General features: G+C 37.2%; 1 protein-coding gene across 12 annotated transcripts in view; it reads left to right on the top strand.

Moving 5' to 3' along the window:
- Positions 1-8,590, top strand: part of LOC106867394 (uncharacterized) — a 195,260-nt gene extending 186,670 nt beyond the window's left edge. For 8 of the 12 annotated variants that reach the window (XM_089349136.1, XM_089349138.1, XM_089349134.1 and 5 more), the window contains 5 exons: positions 1,268-1,362; positions 2,052-2,146; positions 3,365-3,461; positions 4,547-4,635; positions 4,837-8,590. In XM_089349136.1, the coding sequence (XP_089205262.1) occupies positions 1,268-1,362; positions 2,052-2,146; positions 3,365-3,461; positions 4,547-4,635; positions 4,837-6,881 (2,421 nt within the window). In that variant the 3' untranslated portion in view covers positions 6,882-8,590. The remainder of the gene's footprint in view (positions 1-1,267; positions 1,363-2,051; positions 2,147-3,364; positions 3,462-4,546; positions 4,636-4,836) is intronic. The other 4 variants (XM_089349137.1, XM_089349139.1, XM_089349130.1 and 1 more) reach the window with 1 other exon arrangement.
- The last annotated feature ends 4,861 nt before the right edge of the window (positions 8,591-13,451 follow it).

Consider the following 13,451-nt stretch of genomic DNA (forward strand, 5'->3'; position numbering starts at 1 on the left):
AGTGCTATCACTAGTTTCCTTGGATGTAACATCTAAACTGGTTTGACAGCATTGATATTTCTTTTTCCTAGCTCTTTAATGACAAATCTTATTAGATCTATTAAAGTGCCTCAAAACCTTCCTCTACAGAATGCACAAAAGGCAAAAGTGGTTTTAAATACTTCTATCATCTTCTGTTATATTTAGTGTGCAGACTTAAATAACCATCAGTTGCATCAATGCTAGAGTCTCTCTTTCTTGTATTTTTGTTCTAAATGATTTTCAGGAATACCAACTTTCTAGAAATCTAAATCCTTGATTTTTGTCAGATCCCAAATTCTAATAACTGTCAGCCATTTCCAGTATGGAAATCAGTGGTTCTTGACTACATTTTACTTATGGACCCCCTCTGATTCCTACTTGACTTGGGTGGACCTTCATAGACATTTGAAGTTTTAAAAATTTTGTTATATATTTATAATCAAATATTATTAAGAACTGTATAAAAACATTGTTAAAATATTTTGTGTATTGTAGAAGTATAACCAGTTTATTGCACAAATTTTAACAACAAAATCTTATATGGAACCCCAAGAGCCCTATGAACCTTGGTTGAGAACCATTGATATAAATGATGGTACATAATCAACTATACTTTTCAGAAAATGCAAAATATTGTGAACCACATCTTTCATGGTTATATTTGCCTCTGTCAGTGTGTGTGTGTGTGTGTGTGTGTGAGATAAAGGAGGTATGTGTATGTGTCTCTGTTTCATGTCCAATGAGGTTTGGGTTTGATAATATTTACAATGTGCTGCAAAGTAGTGTTCTGATGTTATGGGCAGGATTGTTCTCTGAAGAAATGTTGAAGGTGTTTCATGGTGGGCCCTAAAAAACCATTTGGAAAGAATTGCTTTCTATCAATGTACCATGAAGAAAACTTATGTAAACCCAAGATTTTGGCCTGTAACCAAATACTTAAAGTGGCTGACAAAATTCTTATAACTTTTTATAGTTCATTATATGAACCTTCTCTTTTGGTAATGAAATGTCATGCGATATCAGCAACATTTTTATCTTATTGTAAGCATTGATGAAAAGATACTGACCCAAACATGGTATTAAAATCAAGTAGAAAATTTACTAAGCATAAATAATTTGAAATCTCTCATGATGTTGGCACCATACTGAATGTATTTGTGTCAAGATAACTATATATTTTCATCCTTATGTGGAGATGGTAGTTATTTCATAAAATAATTACATATTTCCTCCTATACTTTTCTAGGTTAGGCCCAAAGAAATGAAAGCAACACAGAACTTTTCTGAACCGGACAAATTAGAAATTGAAGAAAATGACCATATTGTTGTGGTAGAAGGACGGTAAGAAACGCTTCTAATGTTTAAATGTTGAAGCAAAATTCTTGAGTTATTTGACTTCTACTACCCTCTCTGTTTATAAAACTAATATCTTCTATTCTTGGAAAACCAAATCCTCATGATACATATTTACTGGTATGGTAAAATAGATTAGAGCAACTTGCTTCACTTTACTGTCAGCATTTTCATTCTTTTTTTTTTTTTTTTTTTTTTTTTTTGATTCTCTCTTTAGCTTACTGAATTTCATTTTAGCAATCTTTTTTTATTGTGTGCATAAAGTAAATCTATCTTTGAAAGAGAAACTTTCAGACACATTATTAATTCACATCTTTAAAAAAGACAAAAATTATCTCTACTTTTTCCAGTTGTAATAACTATGGTTAATTGTAGAACTAAAACATTTTGTACTGAAAATAATTTGATGTTTGAATGCCTTTAGCAGAACATACTCTTAAGTAAGCACTTGAATCAGATACACTGGAGGGATTTTTTTTTTTATTTCATACTATATAAAAATCAAAATTACTGTTGCTGTTTCATTCACTGTTTTATGTCAGTATTTTCTCATAAAACAAAAGTCTACAAGCTGAAATTGGAGAACAGCAATTATGAGCAACAGCTTTTTCTCTTTACCTTATAAATTTTATAAAAATTCTATTGTTTGCAAGTATCTTCAATTTATCTTATTACAGGTCAGAGAATTTCTGGTGGAAAGGTCAGAATAAAAGAACTGGTGAATTAGGCATGTTTCCAAGACATTTAGTGAATCCTCAAAGAAGACTGGCTGGTAATTCACTTTGTTCTGTTTATTGGGTAGGAGAAGGTGGGGAAAAGAAATTGTTATGATAATGTAGCCAACTGGCTCTTGGACACTAAATTGATACTTTCATTTAACTGGAGTAATAAAAGATTTTTTAAGCTTTGTAAATTGTTTTTCTCTTTCTTTTTTTTTTCCCAAGAATATTCTCCACTGATATCTATGTATTACTTAAAGTCCTCAATCTGATTTTAAACAATTAACCTAAAAAACACTGTTATTATCCCAACATTTTATAACTTAAAATAATAGTAATACTATTTAATAGTAATAACAGTAATATTATTTAGCAATAAATGCTGTTTAGCATTAATCTTATCCCAGTGAGCTGGGATAAATTTGTCGAATCAAAATTGTCTCTTTTTTTTTTACTTAAAAAGTTTAAAAAGAAGCTGTTTTCTTAATTGTTTTAATGCACTTCGGCATAGAATGGTACTGCCAGTTCAGACATTGGAATGAATTGCAATGTGGTTACATTATTTGTTATTAGTTAGGTAGACTGAATGTATTTGTGTCAAAATAACTATATATTTTCATCCTTATGTGGATATGGTAGTTATTTCATAGGTAGACTGTGATAACAATATCTATTGTTAGTTAGATAATGTAGAGATACTGTACCTAAGGTTAGAAGGTAGTGCCAATAACACAATTAGAAACAATTTCACATGTTTTAATGTGATACTTTTGTTTCTAGTTAAATCGTCAAAAATATTTACTGTCTCTAGAATGTCTCTAGAATTGTCAAACCACTTGAGACAATAACAGAAAATGTTGGCCTGTAACTGAAATCAAGTTTAAATTTCTGTAAAAGGCTATCATTGATGAAGTAGAATTGATTTACTATCAACTCTCTTCAGATGTTTTGGCTCTGTTTTAATATAGTAACAACTGATATTTTATCTATGTTTATTTTATTTACGTATTTGTTTTAAGGATGTTTTTAATGATTGTAGATTATGAATTTAGTCTTTATTATTTGTGTGTTGTCATACATAGAATTTGTATGTTGTCATACAAAATGTCATGGGTTATGGTTGTAGGTTACCATGTAGAATATCATTGTGGACTGACTTGCAAAGTTTTGTTATATAGTTTGTCTCTGCTACACTCATCTGTTGCTACTTAATATTTAGTTGTAGATCATATTATTCAAAACTATTTATTTGTTATTCTTCTTTGTTTTAGGTGAAGACATCAGCAAACCCTTGAAGAACAGTTTTATCCACACTGGTCATGTTGATGTTAGTGGCAACTTTTGGGGCAATCCTGTTTCTATTGATGAGTAAGTCAAGTTATTTTTATTGTGGCCTTAGGATTTTATATCAATAATTTTGATCTCTCTTTAATTGTACACAGTATCAATTGCAACAAAATGAATCTTATTGAAACTCCAGTTCAGTCCTGATCCAACAAACCAATGAACAAGGGCAGTCCAGCTATCTTTAACCTGTTCTTTCATAAGTGTATCAAAGACTAGATTATTCAGTGACTCTCTTTTTTAAGATGATAGTAAGAGATGATTGGATGGAGATTTAGCTGCTGTTTTTGTAGGTCAAGAACCTTGTAAAGACACGATTCATTGGCTTAACCTTTCTTGTTAGCTCCAGATACATATGCTGTTATTGTTGTTGTTTATCCTCAAGCCAACCATGATTGAGCAAATCTCTGATCAAAGATCTTCCAGCTATGGCAACCTCCTCTTTTATTTTGACAAAGTGCATCCATAATCTCATTATCTGGTGTGTCCTTCTCCTTTTAAGGTGTGTGGTTTCAGTTAGATTTAGCTACTATTCCAGCAGGTTGAGCTGCCAAGATAAGCTAAAAACTCCCTCGGCTTCTATACACACATATTGTAATTACTATCATTGAATTTGTCTTTTATAATCTAAATTTATTCAAAATAAGGTGCCAACTATGTTACAAATTTATATTGATTAACAATGATGTATAATTGTTTCTAATTTTGACACAAGGCCAACAATTTCAAAGTAAAGGGCTTAGTTGATTCCATCATTCCTTGTAGCTGACTTTATTTTATGGACTCCAAAGGGATAGAAGATGAAGTTAACCTTGGCAGAATTTGAACTCACAAAGAAAAGAGCTGAAATAAATAACACAAAACATTTTATTTCCCACTCTAATGATTCAGCCAATCTACTAAAAGACGAAGAAATATTTACTTACCATGCACTCGTCCAAAAATTGAAGAGTCATTTGTCAATGTTTAGTTGTCATTAGTCAAATATATTTGAATTGAAGTCACTAGAAAATGCATCAACACTAATGTTTCAGGTTTAAATTATGAGATCATCTAAGGTTTTATTTGGTGAATCATTTTATTGTTGGGTTATTTCTTTGCTATTGTAGAGTTTACCTACGTAATCCAATGGAACCTGAAGACATCCATGGTGATCCAAATCAAGTAGAACCAACAAATTTACCCGATAGGAGTAAGCGTGAGTTTTTCTTTATTTCATTTACACCTCATAAACTTAATAATTTTTAGCCATCATATTTGTTCACACGTGTTTGCATGCACACATGCACACACACACACTATTTTCTGCATGATTATTTTTACTTTATATTTAGTTGTACATATATGTAATTCAACCCTAATTGTTTTCTACTCTACATTTTTTTTCTTTATTCTACAGGAGGCCAGTTTGCTTACCAATCTTTAAATCTTGGGCGCCACTTTAATTATTCAAAACTGAAAGATGATTCAGTCAAACTAAATTCACCAGTGAAAGAAGCAACACAATCATCTGTCAAGCCAGTGCCATTACCATCTACGCCAAATTTTAAATCAAAAACAACATCTCATCTTCCAAAACAACAGGCTGAAACAGACGAAAAACCTTTAATTGATTTGGAAAATGAATGTGAATCTTTAAAAACCCCACTTCCTTGCCGAGCCTCTCAAAATTCTTTATCCCTTTTTGATTCATTACTGACTCGGGATAATGCCAATGACTCTGTTGAGGGCCACTTGCCCAGAGCACTGCTAGATGTTAATAAATCAACAGATCCATTTGAACTGGATTCAAACTTGAAAAAATATGTCAAAAGTAGCTCTCTCACATCACAAGGATTTTCAAATTTTAACTTTGAATCCCATGAAGATATATCTCCGGCTTTAGTTTCCTGTCCTTCTACCTCTACAAATGTAACTACTGTGAATAACAAACCCAAAATTCCAAATCAAACTCCATGTTTTTCTAACATTCAATCAAAAAATTCAACCAGACAAGCATCCTTCATTCCTTCTTCTTATTCATTATACTATTCTTTGCCTCCATGTGAAGAACAAATCAACCATGTATCCCCGAAAAAGTCAGGATCCAGCCTTCAAGATGCTCAAGCAACATCAGTGTATCATGGAATGTCAGCTGGAGAACCTTGCAATAATGCTTTATATGGAAATGTCAGCCCCACTTCCCCCAAGAGTAGTGAGCAGTCCGTAAAAACTAATAAAGCATTTGATTGGTTAAATGATGCACTGAGTGACCTATCAGTAAGTAGATCAGATAAGAATAATAGAGTTCTTCATAATTCAGGTGTACCACCATTGTATGATGAAGTGCCACAAGAACAACCTCCACCGCCACCTGTGATTAATAAACTTGCTGCAAGTTCCCATGGTAATCCATTCCCATTATATGATGAAGTCCCCAGAGAAGAGGTGAGAAAAGACACCTCTAGTTCAATTTATGGCAACTGTCCTCCAGTCAACAGTGAAAGGTTTGAAGCTGTACAAAAGGTAGAACTAACTCAGTCTATGGAGGAGGAAAATACGTGGTCGTCGGATTCATTTGATTCTTTTGATTCTGATGAGGAGTTTGAAAATGAAGTACCCAGAGTTGAACCACCACCCCCTCTACCCCGTCGGGATTATGACAATGATGGGGAGGAGGGTTGTCATAGACCTTCAGGCTGTGAACGTAATCAACACACTGTAAGCCTTCCTCAGAAGGCTTGCATCTATCCTGTGAAACAGGATGGCAAACAACTGAGCCACACACACTATTTTCTAATTCCCCCACGACAGACTGATACAAAGCCCACGCAATGTAATACTGCTGAAGTCAAACCATTTGCTGTTGGTGGTCTTCAAGTTGACTCAATGTCTTCCTCTGACAAAGAAGACCACTCTTTACAATACCAAAATATCACAGCTACCAGCACACCAACTTGCTCCACATTGACTGTGTCTTCATCTCAGCAGCATGGAGCATCATCTTCATCTACAACCTCTAGCCCATCCTCATATATTACTCTTGAGCAAAAATCAATGTCTGCTCCAAGCCACCTTCCAAAATTGAAACAGAACAGTAACAGCACAAAATACCAGTCTCACTCTAAAGTCAGCTCAATACAAAAACATTCCTCTTCTCTTCACCAATCTTCCTCTCCCAAACAAACTTTTGGAATGTCTTCTCCTCAGGAGAAAGTCTACCAAGTTCAGAATAAAGTGTTGGGAGTTACTGATGAGGAATGTCATGCAGCACTCTGTAAATGCCAGTGGGATGTTGATGGTGCCATTCGGTATCTGAAAGTAGAACAGCTTTTCCGACTGGGTCTTACATCTCGTGAACAGTGTGAGAGCCTATTAAAGAGTATGCAGTGGGATCTTGAGAAAGCAAGCTCTTTACTTTGGGTAGGATATAAACATAAAATTCAGTGTGAGTCAAATGTATAAGCTATGTTTTAGGTTATGAAAGGAATGGAAATCTACTTGAGCTCACACATCTCTTCACCATGGAAGTTCTTTCGTTCTCTTCCTTTGGCCTGACAGAAATTCAAGCAGTGTATTTTTGCCATATGTATTTTACATGCACATTTACATATTTGCATACATAACTATATAAACATATGCGTTCATATATGTTTCACACTATCAGAAACATGAGCTACTGTATGCAAGTACTTGTATGCATTGATGTACACATCAAAGCATGTATTTTTATGTGCAGCTCGTCAGCTATGCTAATGAAACAACACACTGTTAGCAAGAAAGACAAGTTTTGGAAACCTCTAACTTATTCGCTTGTCTTTGAAAGAATAACTCTCCTATTTTTGGAAAGAATCTAGTATCCTATTTGGAATACCTTTACCATAATTATTTTGACACCCTTCATACATGATAATTGTAGGATGTGAAAGTAGAGATTGAGGATTTGAATTAAATGAATCAGTTTGGTGTTTCTGCATCACTTCACTCTCATCTCATTGGTTGATGTCAGAATAATAAGTAAATTTGCAAACTGGAATCAAACCTTATTCCTCTGTTTTGCAGTCCATATATTACCATTTAGCTTACATAGCCGTCCCTTTGATAAAGATCATAAATTTTTTTTTTCTTGCAGTCTATTTTCTAAAGTATATTCACACAACACCACATACACAAATATCAGTGCAGTTCTTTGCTTTTCTATTAGAATGGAATATATTATTTAGAATAGGTTACTGAGTTGTGCAGAATCAGAGACTGATCTAAGTTTTGACCTCTAGATGCATTGTGTCCACTTTTGAAAATAAGCAGTATTTTGTCCTTAACATTTTGTCAAATAGAAATGTAATGCAAGGCATATAACACAAATGACTTTACCTTTAATAAGCATTTGTTTCTGTTAATGGCCATGATCGTAATGACTTATAGAAACAAATGCTTATTTAGGTTACTCAACTTCCTTGTATAAAATATGTATATGTATATATATATATATATATATATATATATATATATATATATATATTTGAAGAATATTGTGTGTGGGCATTAAGGGGCTATTTCTTATGAAACTGAAGCAAATGGGAGACTATAGCATTATTCCCCATACTCTAGTTAGAGCCTATGATTAAGGTAACTAGAAATATTTTAGACATATTAGAAAAAATACCCAACAGACAATGTGCTACTGTTAAGGATAGAAAGCTTGTATGTTGTTTATTGTTGATAGTAGCCATATATAAATGTATTAACCTGACCAAAATTGATTTTATGTGTGTCTGTGTGTATGTATGTGTGTGTAAGTTTGTGTATGAATGTATATATTTACACATAGACACACAAACACATCTATTTATAGTTAGTTTTTTTTCCGTATGCATACACACACATCCACTTGTGTGTGAATGTGTGTTCAGTTTATTTATCTTTTAAGAATCTCAGTCCCCTTTACAAAAAAAAAGCTGAAAACTGTAAATTTCTGGGAAGTTCATCACAAACCTTAACTTAGTAATCTGAGATGTGAATTGTCCAATCCCTATTCTTTCTTTTCCTACCGCCCAGCCGCAGTCTCCAGCTGGAGAGGAAGATATTTCAGATAAATTGTACAATAACAAGAATAATAAATGATAATATTAATAATAATAACAGCGACAATAAAATTGTATGTAGAAAAGTTTTTTAAAGATTTTCTTTCCTATATTTGGTATGAGACAAAATGTTCGTAATATAATTTCATACAAAATCTACCATTGATGTATTTTGATTGTGAATGTTTATTGTTTATGATTTTTTTAAATTATTCATATATATATTTATGTCATTTATCATATACTTGTTTCAGTCATTGGACTGCATTCATGCTGGGGCACTGCCTTGAAGGGTTTAGTCAAACAAATTGACCCCAGTACTTTTCTTTTAAGCTTGATACTTATTCTGTTGATCTCTTGTACCAAACAGCTAAGTTACAGGGTACTTAAACCAACACCAGTTGCCAACAAGTGGTGTGGGACAGACACACATGCTCACACACACACATCTGTGTGGTGTGTGTATATATATTTCGACTTGAGGTATTTTGTGTCGCAAGACAGTGTAGGAGAGAGAATAGTGATGTAGTAGGAGAGAAATGTGTTCGCATGGATGATGGTACGCTTGCTCTAAATGAGGCTGCAAAGAAAGAGGTCTGGAGAAGCCACTACAATAGATTGCTTAATAAAGAGAATGAATGGGAGAAAGAGGGTCTGCCGTATGTCGACCCAACAGAGGGACCAGCTATCTGAGTTGACAGTACCATGGTAGATAAAACAATTAAGAGTATGAAGACAGGAAAAGCCCCCAGCCCATCAGGAATCACTGCAGAGATGCTCAAAATATCTGGCAGTGTCGGCTATAGCCTAGTCACCCGTATTACGAACCAGGTGATACACGAAGGAGTCATACCCAATGACTGGTGTAGCAGCACCATAATCAACTGCTACAAAGGTAAAGGTGACGCTTTAGATACAAATAACTACAGAGGTATCAAGCTTTTAGATCAGGTAATGAAAGTCACGGAGAAGGTCATAGCTCAACTGCTTAGGGAGCAAGTCAGTTTAGATGAGATGCAGTTTGGGTTTGTGCCTGGGAAAAGCACCACTGATGCTATATTTCTGGTAAGACAGCTTCAGGAGAAATACCTAGCCAAGGATAAACCTCTGTTCCTGGCTTTCGTTGATATGGAGAAAGCCTTTGACAGGGTCCCCCGATCTCTCATCTGGTGGTCAATGAGGAAACTAGGGATAGAAGAATGGTCAGTGAGAGCTGTGCGAGCCATGTACAGAAACTCTGTCAGTAAGGTGAGGGTTGGCAGAGAGTACAGTGAAGAATTCCGGGTGGATGTAGGGGTCCACCAAGGTTCTGTCCTCAGCCCCCTCCTATTTATCATAGTTCTCCAGGCTATCACAGAGGAATTCAAGACAGGATGCCCCAGGGAGCTCCTCTATGCTGATGACCTTGCACTAATTGCTGAGTCACTATCACAATTAGAGAAGTTTCAGGTATGGAAGCAAGGACTAGAATCGAAGGGCCTTAGAATCAACCTAGCTAAAACCAAAGTCCTCATAAGTAGGAAGGCAGACAAAACACAAACCCTTTCGGGTAGATGGCCCTGCTTGATCTGTAGAAAAGGAGTGGGAAGTAACTCTATAAGATGCACCCATTGCAAGCTATGGACACATAAGAGGTGCAGCAATATCAAAGGAAGGTAAACTAGGAAGTTAGTTTTTGTTTGCAGCAGATGTTCTGGAGCTATAAATACTGGGAATGTGCAGAAAACAACTTCTGCCACATTCCAGGGAGAAAAACTAGAAGTGGTTGATAGCTTCCGCTATCTTGGTGACCAAATAAGCAGTGGATGTGGGTGCGCTGAAAACGTAGCTGCTAGAATTAGAATAGCCTGGGCAAAGTTCAGAGAGCTCTTACCTCTGCTGGCGACAAAGGGTCTCTCTCTCAGAGTAAAAGGCAGATTGTATGACGCATGTGTACAAACAGCCATGCTTCATGGCAGTGAAACATGGGCCGTGACTGCTGACGACACGCGTAGGCTCGCAAGGAATGAAGCCAGTATGCTCCGATGGATGTGTAATGTCAGTGTGCATACTAGACAGACTATCAGTACCTTGAGAGAAAAGTTGAACTTACGAAGCATCAGTTGTAGTGTGCAAGAGAGACGACTGCACTGGTATGGTCATGTAGCGAGAATGGATGAGGATAGCTGTGTGAAAAAGTACCACACCTTAGCAGTTGAGGGAACCTGTGGAAGAGGTAGGCCCAGGAAGACCTGGGATGAGGTGGTAAGGCACGACCTTCGAACATTGGGCCTCACCGAGGCGATGACTTCTGACTGAGACCTTTGGAAATATACTGTGCGCAAGAAGACCCAGCAAGCCAAGTAAGACCTAAATCTAAGGCCCAGCCAGTCCACTTATGCGTACCTTCCTTCCTTCATTGGACACTAAATTCCACTTGTGAAGACCTGTTGAGGCAAGTGAAATCGAAATCAAGTTAAGTTGGACACTAAACTCCACTGCGTAGGCCTGTTGAGGCAAGTGAAATCGAAATCGAGTTAAATTAAAATTGGACACTAAACCCCACTTGCGAAGACCTGTTGAGGCAAGTGAAATAGAAATAGATCATTGCCGTGCCCCTGAACTGGCTATTGTGTGGGGCCGTCGTAGGATTTTCGAGCGCGATCGTTGCCAGTGCCCCTGGACTGGCTCATGTGCGGGCGACACATGAAATCTTTCGAGCGGGATTGTTGCCGGTGCCCCTGGACTGGCTCATGTGCGGGCGACACATGAAATCTTTCAAGCGGGATCGTTGCCGGTGCCCCTGGATTGGCTCTTGTGTGGGGTTGTTGTAGGATTTTCGAGCGGGATCGTTGCTGGTGCCCCTGGGCTGGCTCTTGTGTGGGTGACACATGGAATTTCTTAGAGCGAGATCGTTGCCGGTGCCCCTGAGCTGGCTCTTGTGTGGGGTTGTTGTTGGATTTTCGAGCGGGATCGTTGCTGGTGCCCCTGGGCTGGCTCTTGTGTGGGTGACACATGAAATCTTTCGAGCGGGATTGTTGCCGGTGCCCCTGGACTGGCTCATGTGCGGGCGACACATGAAATCTTTCAAGCGGGATCGTTGCCGGTGCCCCTGGATTGGCTCATGTGCAGGCGACACATGAAATCTTCCGAGCGGGATCGTTGCTGGTACCCCTGGGCTGGCTCTTGTGCGGGTGACACATGGAATTTCTTAGAGCGAGATCGTTGCCGGTGCCCCTGAGCTGGCTCTTGTGTGGGGTTGTTGTAGGATTTTCGAGCGGGATCGTTGCTGGTGCCCCTGGGCTGGCTCTTGTGTGGGTGACACATGAGGTTTCTCGAGCGAGATGAGCGTGGCCGTTGCCAGTACCGCCTGACTGGCCTTCGTGCAGGTGACACGTAAAAGCACTCACGACACTCTCTGAGTGGTTGGCATTAGGAAGGGCATCCAGCTGTAGAAACTCTGCCAAATCAGATTGGAGCCTAGTGTAGCCATCTGGTTTCACCAGTCCTCAGTCAAATCGTCCAACCCATGCTAGCATGGAAAGCGGACGTTAAATGACGACGACGACGATACCATGGGCTTCTTTCAGTTTCTGTCTACCAAATTCATTGATAAGGCTTTGGTCAACCTGGAGCCATGCAGTGGAACTGAACCAAAGACCACATGGTTGGGGAGCAAGCTTCTTAACCACACAACCACATTTGCGTGTTAATGATTTAAAAATACTATTGATTGTAATGCCAATGGAAAAATGTCTGATTGTCAACCGTTTTCTTTTTATCTTTGCTTTTGTACCTTTTTGCAAATAAATCTCTGTCTTAGTTTAACTCCTTAAGAAATATAATAGTATATATTAGTGACAGAAGCAGATATAATACTGAGAGGTAATGCTAGAGGAATTTGTAGTGGGTAGTTTAGCTTAATCGGTCAAAGCATTGTGACATGTAATCACGGGGATGTGAGTTCGAGTCCATAGCTAGCCACCTACACTTTTCTCTGCAAAATAGGGGTAGTTTATCCTGTTCAGGCTATATTATTAGCATTATTCTGCGATTGAGAATTTTAAAAAATCACTTCTTTAACTTTCTAAAGACATCTCAATGCTTCTAAAAAGCAAACTTCGTTTGTTTATTTACGTTTGTCGTAATTTGAATTTAACATATGAGAGGTAATATTTATCCTCACTTAAACATAATATTACTTTACTTGGAAACAGAGAGTATATCAGCCGAAATGTTGTGTTAACAACAAACAAGATGAGGACAAATATCCTGAGAGAAACTCTCATATTGGCTTTTGGTGCAAAATGTACTTTTGTTTATATTGTTAGCAGAGAGATAAATCTCTGTTATCTCTGGTGCTGAGACCACCAGATCATGTGATTTTGACCTTCATTGGTCACATCAATGATGGACATTCAACTACCAGAGGTAGCAGCGACTCATCTCTCCACCAGTGGTATATAGAAAAACAGTGCCAGAACAGGTGCTGGTGTCATGATTAGCCAGTGAGCAGCATGTTAAAACATATATATTAGTGACAAAGGCAGTATTAATACCAAGTGGTAATATTTATCTCCACTTAAACATGGATCTTCTGCTAGAGTGAACTATATTGCAGTAGATACCATGAGAGAAACTGATATTGGCTCTTGGTGCAAAAAGCATTCTTGTTTATATAGCCAGTGGGGAGATAAACCCTCACCTCCAGCACCAAGATCACTAGATATTATTTCGATCTTCCGTGGTCCCATCAGTGATGAACTCTCAATTGCTAGAGATAGCAGTGGCCATAATAGTGCTGATTTCTCACATTGGCTCAAGGTTTCACATTTCTAGTTGACTGAATGAACTCAAGTATATGACTGGTATTTAATTTATCAACACCATTGAAATCAGAATGTAGAGGAGTGTAAGTAACTATTGTAAGGCAATTCAATCCAGGACTCAATCATTTGTTCTATATTGTATG

Source organism: Octopus bimaculoides, chromosome 3 (genome assembly GCF_046866305.1).
Source record: "Octopus bimaculoides isolate indiv1 chromosome 3, ASM4686630v1, whole genome shotgun sequence".
Classification (NCBI taxonomy): domain Eukaryota; kingdom Metazoa; phylum Mollusca; class Cephalopoda; order Octopoda; family Octopodidae; genus Octopus; species Octopus bimaculoides.